General features: G+C 44.1%; 7 protein-coding genes across 7 annotated transcripts; 3 read left to right on the forward strand and 4 right to left on the reverse strand.

The window, feature by feature from the left end:
• Positions 1–62: 62 nt before the first annotated feature.
• Positions 63–867, reverse strand: LOC108101199 (transcription initiation factor TFIID subunit 11). Its single transcript, XM_017205444.2, has 2 exons — positions 511–867; positions 63–450 (listed from the first exon to the last, which is right to left on the reverse strand). The coding sequence occupies exons 1-2, from the start codon at positions 771–773 to the stop codon at positions 129–131; spliced, it is 585 nt and encodes a 194-aa protein (XP_017060933.1). The 5' UTR covers positions 774–867; the 3' UTR covers positions 63–128.
• Positions 868–1068: 201 nt separating this feature from the next.
• On the forward strand, positions 1069–3174 carry LOC108101197 (methionine aminopeptidase 2). Its single transcript, XM_017205441.2, has 3 exons — positions 1069–1337; positions 1482–2294; positions 2577–3174. Exons 1-3 carry the CDS (start codon positions 1232–1234, stop codon positions 3002–3004), a joined length of 1347 nt encoding a protein of 448 aa, XP_017060930.1. The 5' UTR covers positions 1069–1231; the 3' UTR covers positions 3005–3174.
• LOC108101196 (sodium channel protein Nach) lies at positions 3172–9381 on the reverse strand. Its single transcript, XM_017205440.2, has 8 exons — positions 9269–9381; positions 8602–8808; positions 4496–4846; positions 4282–4432; positions 4011–4204; positions 3616–3942; positions 3451–3560; positions 3172–3389 (listed from the first exon to the last, which is right to left on the reverse strand). The coding sequence occupies exons 1-8, from the start codon at positions 9379–9381 to the stop codon at positions 3172–3174; spliced, it is 1671 nt and encodes a 556-aa protein (XP_017060929.1).
• Positions 4938–6320, forward strand: LOC108101625 (zinc carboxypeptidase). The gene is made up of 2 exons (XM_017206040.2): positions 4938–5627; positions 5692–6320. Exons 1-2 carry the CDS (start codon positions 4941–4943, stop codon positions 6277–6279), a joined length of 1275 nt encoding a protein of 424 aa, XP_017061529.2. The 5' UTR covers positions 4938–4940; the 3' UTR covers positions 6280–6320.
• LOC108101198 (zinc carboxypeptidase A 1) lies at positions 7283–8613 on the forward strand. Its single transcript, XM_017205442.2, has one exon. It carries the CDS (start codon positions 7306–7308, stop codon positions 8575–8577), a length of 1272 nt encoding a protein of 423 aa, XP_017060931.1. The 5' UTR covers positions 7283–7305; the 3' UTR covers positions 8578–8613.
• A 142-nt stretch (positions 9382–9523) lies between the features above and the next one.
• Positions 9524–11449, reverse strand: LOC108101165 (sodium channel protein Nach). The gene is made up of 6 exons (XM_017205388.2): positions 10998–11449; positions 10609–10911; positions 10090–10553; positions 9869–10037; positions 9702–9799; positions 9524–9636 (listed from the first exon to the last, which is right to left on the reverse strand). Exons 1-6 carry the CDS (start codon positions 11447–11449, stop codon positions 9524–9526), a joined length of 1599 nt encoding a protein of 532 aa, XP_017060877.1.
• A 53-nt stretch (positions 11450–11502) lies between these two features.
• On the reverse strand, positions 11503–13605 carry LOC108101148 (pickpocket protein 11). Its single transcript, XM_017205371.2, is given in 5 exon segments — positions 11503–11540; positions 11543–11695; positions 11775–11878; positions 12222–12354; positions 12405–13605. Coding segments are annotated over 5 exon segments (1629 nt in total).
• Positions 13606–14242: the final 637 nt, after the last annotated feature.

Here is a 14242-nt window from a genome sequence, read left to right on the forward strand (position 1 = left end):
ACTATCTAGCTTTAACTTAAGTATCTTTACTGAAATAAAAGCCCAATCAAAAAAACAGTAGGTAAAAATACAAATATTTTCTTTATATTTACTAACAGTCTTATCAACTACTTAGATTCCACGACTTTCTAGTTTAGTCTGAAGTAGGGCTGTTGGTATCGGCCAATGGGCATTCGATCCTTGGTTCTCAGCCGGCGTACAGCCTCGCGGATAAATTTAGGTTGTAGGGCGCCGGATTCACCCTGAGCCTCCATCACATCGAGGGCCTCCTCCACCACCTCGCCCACGAAAACCTTAGCAATTCCGGACATGGCAATCACAACGTTTTGGGAAACAGAACAACCAGTAATGGTCTGCATCAAACGCTTGACGGCGGCTTTGGGAAAAGCAGAACGGCGATACATTTCGTAGCGATCCAGTTGTTCCTCTGTGAAGTTGGAAACGAGAACCCTAAGAAAAAACCGAGTTCAATAAATGACTTGGAAAAGGTATGGCCTTCATTGCGCTTACTGCATCCGTTCACGTTCCTCCTCCTCCAGTTCCTTCTTGGTCTTTAGCTTTTTGTGCGCGGGTTCGCCGGAGTCCCCGTCCCCGTCCGTATTCTTGTTGTCACCATCCACGTCCTTGCCTTCACGATCCGCATCGTTTCCAGGATCCGAGGTTTCGCTGTCCTTCCGCTCGGCGGAGCCAGACTGGAAGAACTTTAGGTCGACATCATCGCCGTCACTTAGAGAGTTGCTCTTCTGCTGCGTGGGAAACAGGATTTGGTCCATTTTAGAGCAATTTGGAAAACACCGACGACCATAAACAAAATAGACCAGGGCTGCAGACAAATTTGTTTACTTATTCGCAGTCTAACAACACTAGTTCAGCTAGCATGAACCAGATTTGATGAAGATGGCACCAAATATCGGTTAACTGCCTTGCTAAAATCTTAATAAACGAAATACAGTTTTATTTTTTTTTTTTAACTTTAGCAATTTTATTTAGCGAAGCAGTCTTGCATATGTCACATTTTTCTAATTTTCACATTTTGTACCTAAAAAATTTATTTTTGGACAACTACTAAAAATTGAATGCCCGTCTGGTTTCGATAGTCCTGCGGTCGCTGCTCAACACTGTTGGACACCTCGTGTTTTTGTTCTTTTCTCCGCATCGCCATCGCCAGGCCAGAGTGCGCGCTAGATTTTCGTTTATTTAATCGTTAAACCAGCAACCAACACACTCCAAAATGTCAGAAACCGAGGCCTTGAATGTGGAGACGGCCACGCCCCAGATTGGCGAGGAAGTCAAGAAGCAGAAGAAGCCGAAGCCCAACAATAAGAAACTGCGCCAAGGTGAGTGACCTCATGCGAGCAGTGCATTGCTGTGGTAATTGCAACAGCACGACCCACTCCCCGCAACCACCCACAAACGAACCAACCCACAAACGAACCAACCCACTTAACCACCCACTGACCGACCTACCGGCTAATTCACAGAGGCGGCGGCAAAGAAGGCTTCCGGCGAAGGCGGCGACGAAGAGCCGACCACGAACGGAGATGCCAAACCTGCAACACCGGCCGCACAGCCGGCTAAAAAGAAGGGCGGCAAGGGCAAGAAGAGCGGACAGACAGATCCGCCCACTATCCCTATTGCCAAACTGTATCCCGATGGCAACTTCCCCGAGGGTGAGATTGTGGAGCACCCGACACCCAAGGATCTTGCGGATGACCGCACGGCCAAGGATCGCTTTACGTCGGAGGAGAAACGCGCTCTGGACCGTATGAACACGGACATCTACCAGGAGCTGCGACAGGCGGCCGAGGCTCATCGCCAGACGCGCCAGTACATGCAGCGCTACATCAAGCCGGGCATGACCATGATCCAGATCTGCGAGGAGCTGGAGAACACCGCTCGCCGCCTGATCGGTGAAAATGGCCTGGAGGCTGGTCTGGCCTTCCCGACCGGCTGCTCTCTTAACCATTGTGCCGCCCATTACACGCCCAATGCCGGTGACACCACCGTGCTGCAGTACGACGATGTGTGCAAGATTGATTTTGGCACCCACATCAAAGGCCGGATCATTGACTGCGCCTTCACGCTGACCTTCAACAACAAGTACGACAAGTTGTTGCAGGCCGTCAAGGAGGCCACCAATACCGGCATCAAAGAGGCTGGTATCGATGTGCGTCTATGCGACATTGGTGCCGCCATCCAGGAGGTCATGGAATCGTACGAAATCGAGCTGGACGGAAAGACATATCCCATCAAGGCCATTCGCAACTTAAACGGACACTCCATCAGCCCGTACCGTAAGCCCTAAAACTATGCATTTTTTAATTAATCTATTAATTTAGCAACCATGTGCCAACCAGTAATATTTGGTCTACCTCCATTATAATCCTTTTTTATTTTAAAAGTTCATTATAAGTGATATAATTTTTATAGCTTTTAAAATTGAATAGACAGAAAGAAATCTATTTATAGTTCTACTGAGGTAGTTACTGTGTTACTAATTGTTGCTAATTACAAGTAGTGCTAAAATGTAACCTTTTTCTCGGAGAGCAATTGATCGACGTCTAAATAATTTGCAGGCATTCATGCTGGAAAAACGGTGCCCATTGTCAAGGGCGGAGAGTCCACTCGAATGGAGGAGGACGAGTTCTACGCCATCGAGACCTTCGGCTCGACGGGTCGTGGTTTGGTTCATGACGACATGGACTGCTCTCACTACATGAAGAACTTTGAGCTGCCGTTCGTGCCACTGCGCCTGCAGTCTTCCAAACAGCTGCTGGGCACCATTAACAAGAACTTCGGCACCCTGGCCTTCTGCAAGCGTTGGCTGGACCGCGCCGGTGCCACCAAATACCAGATGGCTCTTAAGGATCTGTGCGACAAGGGGATCGTGGAGGCCTACCCGCCACTGTGCGACATCAAGGGCTGCTATACGGCTCAGTACGAACACACCATTATGCTGCGACCCACCTGCAAAGAGGTGGTTTCCCGAGGCGACGACTACTAGACGAGGACGTGGAACCAGATCGAGGTAGTGATTGCTATTCGGCGTTGTATTGCTTGCATTATATACGGTTTTTGATATAAGTTCACCCTATTGTTGATTTTTTGTGAGCGTACGCGGACCGAATTATATATAAAGTGTATTATGCTCAGAATATAAGAAAAGTGAGATTATTTTTGAGGTTCGTTATTTTGTGGTAGATGTTTAAGGACTTTGGGGATCAATTCTTGCCAATAAAGCGAGTGAGAGTAGTTTCCTTTTTCAGGCTTTTTCTCTGTAAGCGATCTGTATATATAGACGAACCACTTTCCGGTGAGATAGTAGAGGATCTCGATGTAACTGACTATGCTGAAGCCGTACATGAGCGAGAGGATGCCGCCAAAGCGATCTGCAGGATTAGGGAAGGTAACAATTACTAATAGCGTGGTTTTAGCCATTAAATTACTTACTAAGAAGAACAACCCAAGTGCTTACTAGCTGGGATCTAGTGGCTGGGGCGAAACGCAGCTTGAAGAAGAGCTTAATTATGGCCAATGGTCGCTCGTTGGTTAATCCCCTTCTGAAACGTTAATATATTTCAACATCTAGCAAAGAAATAATGGTGCAAAACTCACAGCAATCCGACAGAATAGCCCGTAGTATTGATGTTTGATCTCAAGGGAGCCACATTGCTGGTGATGCTGAAGCTAACTCCGTCACAGGTGGGCAGACAATGCTCGCATTGCCGTTGGGCCAACTGGCCATCTTTGTTTTGCAGGAAGGCGAACTCATCATGGCCGTACCAGATATCCTTCCACTTCATCAAACAGGGAAGATCGGGTAGAAGGCAGTTCGGTAAATCGAGGGAACTGCCCAACATCGGCGGAGAAACACAGCCACAATGATCGACCATGCTTCTCATACGGCAAACCAGAAGACACTCGTCCAGGGAATAAAACGATCTGCAACCATTATTTCTCTTAAAAATTGATTCTAATGAATCAAGCAATTGATATGTATAATGACATACTGGTTTAGCACTTTACTGCCTTCCTCAGGATAATAGCAACGTCGTTTTTCTGGCGGAACTGCATGAACTCCACTGGTTGAACTAAAGAACATTGGCTGAATGGGAATCTCTACAACGGTGTTATGATCCACAAGGATCTCTCCCAAAGTAGAAGACTGTATGGTGGGGTAGTCATCTTGGGGAAAAATAATAAGCTATAGAAATTTTGAAAATAAGGTAAAGGTTAACAAGAAAGATGAGTCAGCAAAAGGTGGCTAGTTATAATGCTCACCTGAAAAGCGTTATTTGAACGATAGGTGTTTGTAAAATCGTTCCTAGGAGTATCCTGTAGCACAAACTGAACGCTATTTAAAATGGAATTCGACTCAAATACGACTTTCGGAACAGAATTCATTTCTGCATCTTGCTCGGCTCGCTTGTCCCTAAAATCAATTGCAGTTAAGTAACTATAACTATTAAGGAACATCCAACCAGGAGAAACTCACGCAAAATGTGAATAGCTGGGCCGCCGGTAGTTGAATATGCAACACACATTCGTCGAGGTTGGTCGCTTCAGGAACAGTTGGCTGGTGTTGACAGGTGCCCCGAAGACAATGCCCTTGATCACCAACTCCCCGCAATCGGGCGACAACTCCCTCAGAATATCGCGAATCGAGTATGCAGAGTTACGATAATAACTCAGTAGAAGCCAGTGCAGTTGATTCAGCTCAGAGGCATTCCAACGTTCGAATTCGAATGGGTTTAGGTAGTACTGAGCCAGAACCAGCAGGCGATCGGCCATATCGGCCACATCTAGGGCCACCTTCTGGAGCGAGGAGTTGCCCTGGTGGTGAAATCTATTGGTGTTACAACCAGAAATTAGTATGCCTCACTGCACTCATGTGGAGTATAAAAGCCCTGAGGCGAGACAAGCCCTGGATTAGTTCCAATATGAAGCTTCAACTGCTGCTACTATCGGTTAATATAATTAATTTTTGCTTGGCTGAGCGCCAGAGGTTCGATCACTATAAAGTTTATAGGGTGAACCCAACGAACGCGAATCAATTGGCGGGTCTGCAATATTTGGATGGCAATAGCAAGGATGCTCTGGTTTTGAACAATGTCCACATGGGTCCCACTGATTTTTTTGTGGCTCCCAGCTACCTTAATACCTTTCTGAATATTCTCAAAGGATTGGATCTCACACCAGAACTCATCGACAATAATGCCCAGACCAGCTTATCCCTGGATATAGAACCCGTGGCGGATGCAAATCGGCGGAGTGATGATTACTTGTGGTCGGAATACCACGAACTTAATGACACTCATCATTGGATGCAGAATCTGGTGGCCAAGTATCCGGGTATCGTTAGCATGTTTGTAGTGGGTCGAAGCTTTGAGGGTCGAGAATTGTTGGGATTGAGAATCAATCACATCAATCTCAGACTGGGAAAGCAATCCATCTTCTTGGAGGCTGGAATGCACGCCAGGGAATGGATTAGTCCTGCCACAGCTACCTATTTTATCAACGAACTACTGACCTCCAAACAACCGGAGATCATGAGTCTGGCTAGATCTTATGTGTGGTACATACTGCCTCATGCGAACCCAGATGGATATGTCCACACCCACAAAACAGTGAGTTATTACACGTATTATAAGTAGATCATTAAACATTAAATATTTTTTGGTATTCTTTTAGAATCGCATGTGGCGTAAAACCCGCAGTCGGTTGGGTAACAATTGCATTGGAACGGATCCAAATCGGAACTGGGACTTCCATTGGCGCGAAGTTGGAGCTAGTTCTGATCCCTGCTCGGAATCATATGCTGGACCAAGGGCATTTTCGGAACCGGAAGTGGAAGCCCTTGCTCAGTACCTCAGAAAACTGCCGGAACCAATGTTCATGTACCTCTCACTGCACTCCTTCTCCCAGTTGTTACTGTATCCCTATGGACACACCTCCCAACTGCCGGAAAATCATAGGAATCTGAGGAAGGTTTTCAATGCAGCCGTGAGAGCAATTGAGAAGCGTTACGGAACTCGATATACAGGTGGAAATGTCTACGATGCCATTTACCCTGCAGCGGGTTCCAGTACTGATTGGGTTTACGGGGTGCTCAATGTCAAATACTCCTATTGCTACGAACTACGTCCTTCGGGATACAGTTTTTGGACTGGTTTCAGACTTCCCGCCTCGCAAATTATTCCCACTGGTAAGGAGACCACTGACGCCTTGGTGGAAATGATCAAAGCTGCTGCTCAAATTGAGGGTTACAAAATTCATTAAAAAGGAGAGACCTTTTCTCTTAAAACTATTAAACATTTTTCGATAAGATAAGGAGGAATCAGATCTGTTGTTTATAACAAAAACTAAAAGTAGTAACCTAGCTTGATAATCAAAGATAACTTAAACGGTTTGATAAGATGAAAGTAAAGTCAACTACTAGTCAACCTTCAATGAAAATATAAATGACTTGATTAAAGTAATTCAATCTTTATAGGCAAATGTCTGAAAAATTAACAAATGATGAACTGTGTACCTTGATGTTTAAAATGTTAAAATACAAACACTTAGAGGTATGCCCCTCGAAAATTTGATAAAAATAAGAAAAGTTATGCTTTTATAACTGGTGAATTTTGGTCAATTTTCAGCAAACCCACTTTTTGGAAATTCCGAAAGTTGTTGTGTCATAATAATAAAAACAAAACCGCCAAAAAATAACGAATTTTCTTATGATGCAGTTTGTTAGAGAATGGAAATACAAACATTTAGAAGTATGGAATTAGTAAATTAGGCTCAATTTTCAGCAAACCCATTTTTGGGAAGTTTGGAAACAAAAAATTAATTTGTTGGAAACTCTGAAAGAGGTTGTATCATTAAAATTAAAAAAAATTGTGAACGTTTAAGAAAGGTTGCGTTGTAAACAAAAATCCGTAGTTTTTGCACAGCTTAAATAACTTATCTGAAAATACTATACTAGTTCCATAGGCTTTCAATCAAAATATTGGCACGACAAGCTTCGCGTTTCATGACAAGGCCATGTGATGATTGTCTGATGAACTGGCGTTTTCCCGAAGAGCTCAAGACGTCATGAGAAGAGAGGAGCAAGTCGGGCATTATGATGATTTACCAGGCACAGCCGTTGAGACGGCGATAAAGGTGTTCCACCCGATTGCATAGATTACTCCGATATTTACTGCCCAAGCGATTGTCACAGGCAGTCGCGGATTGTAAATTAGATTTGGAGCGCTCTTATCGATGGCCTATAAAAGGAAGTGGTGGTCGGGCTAATGGCTCAAACCAACGACAACCATGTCGCTGACCAAGTGCCTCGTTTTCGCCCTTCTGGCCATCGCCTCCGTGAGTGCGGAGAAGGTTCGCTATGACAACTACCGGATGTACAAGGTGGCCTCGGAGAACGCCAAGCAACTGTCGGTGCTGAAGGAGCTGGAGGGATCCAGCGACTCTATCCTCTTCATGGACGGAGTTCACCTGGTCGGTGCCGACGTCCAGATCGTGGTGGCCCCGCACAAGGTGCCCGACTTCCTGGAGATCCTCGGCAAGGCCGAGATCAAGTACCAGCTGGTGTCGAGCGATCTGCAAAAGTCCATGGACGAGGTCGACGAGAAGGTGGCCATCAAGGGACGTGCCACCAGGGCCAGCTACAATTGGGCTGAATACTACGAGCTGGACGACACCTACTCGTGGCTTCAGACCCTTGCCAACCAGTACCCCGGAGTGGTGACCCTGATCGAGGGTGGAAAGACCTACCAGGGTCGCTCGATCCTGGGTGTTCGGATCACCAAGGGAGGCAGCAACAAGCCGGGTATCTTCCTGGAGGCCGGTATCCATGCCCGCGAGTGGATCGCCCCTGCCGCTGCCACCTACATCATCAACCAACTGCTGACCTCCGAGGATGAGGCCATCAAGCAGCTGGCCGAGAATTACACCTGGTACGTCCTGCCCCATGCCAATCCCGATGGCTTCGTCTACACCCACACCACCGATCGTCTGTGGCGCAAGACCCGCACTCCCTACGGCAGCTGCTTCGGAGCCGATCCCAACCGGAACTGGGCCTTCCACTGGAACGAGGTGGGTGCCAGCAGCAGCGCCTGCTCGGACACCTATGCCGGTCCGTCGGCCTTCTCCGAGATCGAGACTTTCTCCCTCTCCAAGTACATCGAATCGCTGAAGGGCAAGATCCAGCTGTACATTTCCCTGCACGCCTACTCGCAGTATCTGCTGTATCCCTACGGACACACCGCCGATCTGCCCGACAACGTGGCCGACTTCAAGCAGGTCTTCGATGCCTCCATTGCCGCCGTGAGCAAGAAATTCGGAACCAAGTACACCGGAGGAAACATCTACGATGCCATCTACCCCGCGGCTGGAGCCAGTGTGGACTGGGCCTACGGAACCCAGGATGTGCGCATGTCCTTCTGCTACGAGCTGCGTCCCTCGTCCACCTCCTACCTCACCGGATTCAGGCTACCCGCCGAGCAGATCGTCCCCGCCAGCCAGGAGCTGCTCGACTCCATCGTGGCCATGGCCGCCGAGGTCAAGAGCCTGGGCTACTTCGACTAAGCGAACCTCTAATAAAGTACTCACAGTTTAACCGCATAATCGTGGAGTAGTCGTTGGCTGATCCTGTTGGCGGTGCACACGCCCACCGCCGGAAAGGGGCTGTTGGCCACGTGGACGAGGTTGGGCGACATGTGGATCTCGGTGGGCTGCACCAGGTACTCCTGGGTGAGGTTCACGATCTCCAAGTGGGTGTAGATCACAATGGCGGTGAGCAGGGCAAGCCAGAGAACTCTTAAAAGGGATAATAAATGGTTAGGGTATCTAATTATGGAGACAGAATATACAGATATATAAAATCCTATGAGGACTCAAGAATTTAAAGCTTATAAAATCAGAAATTAATTAGTATAAATAGTTTTTATATAACGCTTATTGATTTGAGGTTCATATTCCCAATGATTCCCAATAATCGATATTTTTAATTTTAGTAGTATAGTTTGTTAATCGTGTAAAAAAATTTTTTTGGGGAGAAATATAAAAAAATATATTTATTAAAAAAATCGTATATCGTAGATAATTTTGCATATTAATATTAGAGGGAGAGGAATTTTTTATACCCCAAGCTTGTACTTATAGTCATTGGTGCACTTGTTTTATTTGGTTGTTCCTTTCAACTAATTTAAAGGTAATGCCTAATCAGGACACTTGACTGCAGCTACTGTGAACAAGCTTTTCAACATTTTCAACTCACTTGGCATATCGAACGGGTGAGTGGTAGAGGAACGGATGTAGGCCATTGATGTAACTCTGGCGCAGAAACTCGCGGAACAAGCGGCGATAATGGGACTCCTCCACTCGAGCCATTGTGTTTGTAGAGTGCTCGAAGTGGGATTCCAGACGATTTATAAAGCTACTACTGCTACTGCTGCTCATCAATCAGGGCTCTAATGAAAGCGTGTCAAGTGAGGTGCAATTGAGTGCGCGAAGAGTGTTTGATTTAGCTGCTTTAGTCCCTGTTAATGTAGTTGAAAATTGGTCTAAACGTGAGGAAGTAGATGAACTCAAAGGCCGTCACTATGGAGAATCCCATAATTAAGCCAAGCAATCCTCCAAAAGAAGCTGTCAAAGGGAACATGGTAATCAGAAGTAAATTATGAATATGAATTAAGTGGTAGTTAGTTTACCCAAGGCGGACAGCCAATTTTGAAAGATATCCGTGCGATATCTGGTGCTCATCAAATCGCTGAAGAATACATGCAGTAGAATCCTGTCCGTTGCATTGCTAAGAAATACGGTTTAAGAAATAATTATTTCTTTTAAATAATATTAAAGTTAAAATTAATATTCCTACCTAAACGTTGGTCGGTTGGCAAAGTAGCTCATGTCCAATCTGCCCGTCGTACTTTCGGAAACATAATGATTTGATTGGCAATCGGGAAGACAACCGCAGGGAAAGCTATCAGTCTCCCGAACAATCGAAAGCGAGAAATTCAAGTTAGCCAGGGCATGGGAGAAGAGTCCTAAAATTAAACATAATTAGTAACCTAATAACTAAGGAAAGGATTAACCAACTTTTGCTGCGAATCATGCAGTTTGTTTCCAAGACACCACAAACTTTGTAACTTCCGTTGTTATAAACATACGGTGGAATGCAACCACATAGATCTACGGCCATTCGAACCCGACACTCAAACATGCAATTATTAAAGGAGTATCTCCTCAGACCATGCATAGACCTCTCACTTCCGAAAAGACAGTTCCTCAGGGAAATATCCATCTTCCGAATATCGTTGGTGGCATAGGTGGACTCCGGATTTATTCGCACGAAACTTTCCCGCGTGGCGGTGACTACCTTTGTCTCCGAATTCTCATCCGGAAAGTTGTAGGCATCGTGGAGGAGAAGTCGAAAGCCATAGCCGCTGAAGAAGGTTCCGTAGTAGTCGGTTACCATTGGATTCAGTAGCACCGAGAGACCCGTGGGATATCCACAGCCAGTAACTCGATAAGGTCGCTTGGGGACTTGATATGCGATTTTTCTGCAATAAAATATTATTAACACCCCAAGAGAGTTATTTCAGTAGCGAATCTTACTCTGGGAAATTATTTTTGACACCCCCAAAGTAATTAAAAGTGCAGCACTGCCCTTCCATGGTTTCAATTCGTTGAAAAAGACTGTCACATCGCGTATTTATGCCCTTCCAAATGCAGCTGGATATCATATCGATGCAATCGGGTGATAATTGTTGAGAAAGTCCATAGAGAGTTACATTATTAAGCGTTAAAATCCTATCGTATATCTGCAGTGAAGTATTGCTAATTAGGCTGTCCACTGGTAAAAGTGTGAGGTTGAAGAGGTTGTGCAGCTCGGTTTGGTTAACACCAACTGGAAGTCGCCTATAAAATAAAGAAATTGATGTATAATTTGTTTGTATCTACATATTTAATTGATTTTTTAGCAAAACATAGAGTGAATTACTAACATTTGATCCAGTAATGTGAGTGCCTTGGCTTTTGATATTTTGTTGAAATTGCAGATGGTAACAGCCGGGAAAGGAATGTTCCAAGTGGGAAAGTGGGAACTCTCGATGACAGTAACCGTTGGGGTTTCCTGACTCCAATACCAGGACACCACGACCAACACAATCGAGGTGATGATGGCCAGGATTACAACCACCAGCCAGAACCATCTCTCCCTGCGACTTATTTCCTGTTTGGTGATGTAAGCGAATCCATGGAGCGAAGTTGTCTGGCAGTAGTTCCGCATATTCTCGGTGAACCATTCTCCGATTTGGTGAAAACGATGTTTAGGATGGCTGGGATTTTGTGGGTGACTATGGTGAAGATTACTCTTTCTGCGACTTGCGGTTGTGGTGGCCAATTGTTGGGCCTGAACCTGCCGCAAATCGAAGATGCGCCGCTTTTTGAACGCCATCTCTGCTGGTTGAATCCCTCGCGGCTACTGGAACTCAATCGAAGTCAAGGTAATTAGGCCAGCTTATAATTAGCCAGTCCTAATGATCTGTGGTGTTGCCCACTCTTTGAGCCCTTCGGCGTCGCCAAAGGATTTGCTGCCTGGTTAACCAGTTGCATGTGGGTCGCACACACGAAAAGAAAATTAACTCGAAGACCGAAACGAAACTGCAGCCCATAAATAGTCCGGTTATTCCGCCGAAGGTTCCTGCCCATAAAAAAATAAAATTGCTTGTTCGATGAATGTCATTTTTAGTTGGTGGCTTGTAGGTCATTAGTGTACTTGCCTATGAATGTCAGCCAGTTCTCGTAGACGTCCAAAAGCTGCTCTTCGGCAATCGGTGAGTCGTAGTAGACACGCAGACGGATTTCATTTGTAGCCTTTTCGTGGCTAAAGTATTCACAATAAATTTATTAATTATTTATTTGAAGGTATATACATTTACTATATGTATAGTAAAAAGATTATAACTAATGACTGAATTGTTTATACTTGAGAGTTTTGGTAGTAATAACCGCTTCAGCTAACTTCCTTTTTTGCAAATCGTTTTAATTTATGGTACCTTATCTTTTAAGAGCCTTGTTAAATTATACTTGATTTCTTTTTATAAAAAAAATGTGTTCAATTTCTTAACTGTGCAAACAAAGCAATAACACCCCATTGTCTTTCTAACGGATGTCGATTCGTAATTCTCTTTGCAAAGAAAAAATTTAATTCAATTTCAAAACATTACCTCGAGTTAACTAAGTTACTATTAGTCATCCCCTTTATAGGTCTTATATCACCCTGGAATTCGTAGCGGTTGAATTCACAAGCCGGAAGGCAATCGCAGTTAATTTGTTCTCCTTTGATGATCTCATCACGATCTGTGAATAGAAATGTATGATTAAAAGTACGTAAAAATTATATTACTTACCAAAATCTATTACACATTGCATTTGTTTTAGATCGCAGGTTGTCAAATTTGTTTCGTAAGGAGTTTTGGGAGGAATGCAACCGCACAGTTTGAAGATTTTATCGTTGCGACATTCTGCTCGGCAATTATTTTGGTTGTACTTATAGGATGATATTAGGCGACGTTCGTATGGGAAATAACAGCCTCTTTTTTGCAAAGGCACACTATCCAGATTTATTGCGAATCGATTTACAAAGGGTTGCAACATTATGTGAGCTTCTGATCCACTTGGCACCATAAATCTTGAGGTACTTTCATTGGGTATTTCATGGGAATCGTGTATTAGAACCTCCAAGCCAGAAAACTTTAAACTTTCGGCGTATTCACCATTGGTGCCAAAAAACAAACTTAATCCCATTTGGGAACTAAAGATCTCTTGGCGGTAATTAAAGCTGCAACACAGACGTTGATCCAGTGTCCAAATAAATGACAATTTTCGTAAACAGTTCCCATCGGTGTTATCCCACTGACAGTTTTTGATTTGAGTGCAGATGGGAAAAGAGAGATCTTCTAGAAGTTCCAGCCAACTTACATTTTGTAAAGCTAGCTGTTCTATTACAGAAGAGTTTAAAAGTGGAAATGAACCGAGAATTTCCTGTGGCAAGCCCAATTCATCAGCTTTTTTCTGTAAACTTGGTTCAAAAATCATGTTGAACCCACAAATTGTGACTGCAGGAAATGGAACTTCAGAAGCGGGATTCATCATGGTGTCTATGAAGCGAATGGTGGGTGTTTCCTCGGACATTGAAAATGACATGATTACTATAATAAGTGAAAGGAATACCGCTGTGCAAATTAGCATCCACCACAGGATTCTTTGCCAGGTTTCGGCACCCACAAATATGTGAAATCCATGTATGCTGGCCATCTCGCAGTAGATCTCAAATCCTGTTTTTCTTTTACAAAGTCCGTCATCATTTCGAGCTCGCAGAAATTGAAGAAATTTTGGCAGTGGTATTTGGTTTACACGGTTCGAAAAACTTCTATACCATCGCAGTATTTTTAAACGTTTTAAGTTATTTTTAAGTTTTGATACTTTTCTTGGCGGCTTTTTAAAGTGCTGAAGAGGTTGAGACTTGCTTGGTTTTTTACTTATCAGATAGCTTTCAAAGTTGACAAGATATAACGATGGCGGAGGTTCTTTTATTGGTGAAACTGACATGATTTTAAGTAGGAAACTTTATTTCAATCCCAATATCTTGGATCAAATATCCTATAGTTATAGAAGAAACAGGTTTGAACTGTTTTATTAACTGTAGAGCTGTTTTATATATACCCAAATAAAACGTCTTTAGTGCTTTAGCATACATTTATTTTGTTTATTAGATCGTTAAACGCCCTTTACTTGTAAGATCCACAATCAATATTATTATCTTCAGTGGCTTCTTCGAATATTAGAGGTCAATGGGAATGGGAGGAGAACTTTCACCTCGCTTTCTGTGTTTATTTAGATGTAATCGTGGCAGTGAGACAATTGTTGTTTTGCCTTCGCACGCCCCCAACTGGAGAAACAATTATCCCCATGTTTATTTGCCAAAGCGCAACCGGCTTCTGGGTTAACAAGGCGATAAGCTAGGCAAATATTAATAGTAAATTGTTTACAGCCCATATATTATTATGTGAACTTCCTACTCGCTCCTGCCCACCATTGTTATTATTATTGTTTCTGACTTTGCATCGGGTTGCTAATGAGTTTTGTTATTACCTGCCTCCCAGCCACCCACAAAATAGTTGTTCAAATATTCCGCTTATGCCACCAAAGCAATTTAGATGTGTCATTGCAGCTCCAATTTTAAAAC

The sequence above is a fragment of the Drosophila ficusphila genome, unplaced genomic scaffold (assembly GCF_018152265.1).
Source record: "Drosophila ficusphila isolate 14025-0441.05 unplaced genomic scaffold, ASM1815226v1 contig_794, whole genome shotgun sequence".
NCBI classification, from domain to species: Eukaryota; Metazoa; Arthropoda; class Insecta; order Diptera; family Drosophilidae; genus Drosophila; species Drosophila ficusphila.

Excerpts from the sequence above, each read along its gene's own strand:
- LOC108101199 (XM_017205444.2), bottom strand. The coding sequence starts at position 773 with ATGGACCAAATCCTGTTTCCCACGCAGCAGAAGAGCAACTCTCTAAGT. Across the intron at positions 451-510 it reads GAGGAACGTGAACGGATGCA|GGTTCTCGTTTCCAACTTCA; the intron begins GTAAGCGCAATG and ends GTTTTTTCTTAG.
- LOC108101197 (XM_017205441.2), top strand. The coding sequence starts at position 1,232 with ATGTCAGAAACCGAGGCCTTGAATGTGGAGACGGCCACGCCCCAGATT. Across the intron at positions 1,338-1,481 it reads CAATAAGAAACTGCGCCAAG|AGGCGGCGGCAAAGAAGGCT; the intron begins GTGAGTGACCTC and ends GCTAATTCACAG. Across the intron at positions 2,295-2,576 it reads ACACTCCATCAGCCCGTACC|GCATTCATGCTGGAAAAACG; the intron begins GTAAGCCCTAAA and ends AATAATTTGCAG.
- LOC108101625 (XM_017206040.2), top strand. The coding sequence starts at position 4,941 with ATGAAGCTTCAACTGCTGCTACTATCGGTTAATATAATTAATTTTTGC. Across the intron at positions 5,628-5,691 it reads ATGTCCACACCCACAAAACA|AATCGCATGTGGCGTAAAAC; the intron begins GTGAGTTATTAC and ends GTATTCTTTTAG.
- LOC108101198 (XM_017205442.2), top strand. The coding sequence starts at position 7,306 with ATGTCGCTGACCAAGTGCCTCGTTTTCGCCCTTCTGGCCATCGCCTCC.
- LOC108101196 (XM_017205440.2), bottom strand. The coding sequence starts at position 9,381 with ATGGCTCGAGTGGAGGAGTCCCATTATCGCCGCTTGTTCCGCGAGTTT. Across the intron at positions 8,809-9,268 it reads TCACCCGTTCGATATGCCAA|AGTTCTCTGGCTTGCCCTGC; the intron begins GTGAGTTGAAAA and ends ATCCCTTTTAAG. Across the intron at positions 3,390-3,450 it reads CACTTGGGTTGTTCTTCTTA|ATCGCTTTGGCGGCATCCTC; the intron begins GTAAGTAATTTA and ends CTAATCCTGCAG.
- LOC108101165 (XM_017205388.2), bottom strand. The coding sequence starts at position 11,449 with ATGGCGTTCAAAAAGCGGCGCATCTTCGATTTGCGGCAGGTTCAGGCC. Across the intron at positions 10,912-10,997 it reads CTCACATTACTGGATCAAAT|GCGACTTCCAGTTGGTGTTA; the intron begins GTTAGTAATTCA and ends TTTATTTTATAG. Across the intron at positions 9,637-9,701 it reads AAATTGGCTGTCCGCCTTGG|CTTCTTTTGGAGGATTGCTT; the intron begins GTAAACTAACTA and ends TCCCTTTGACAG.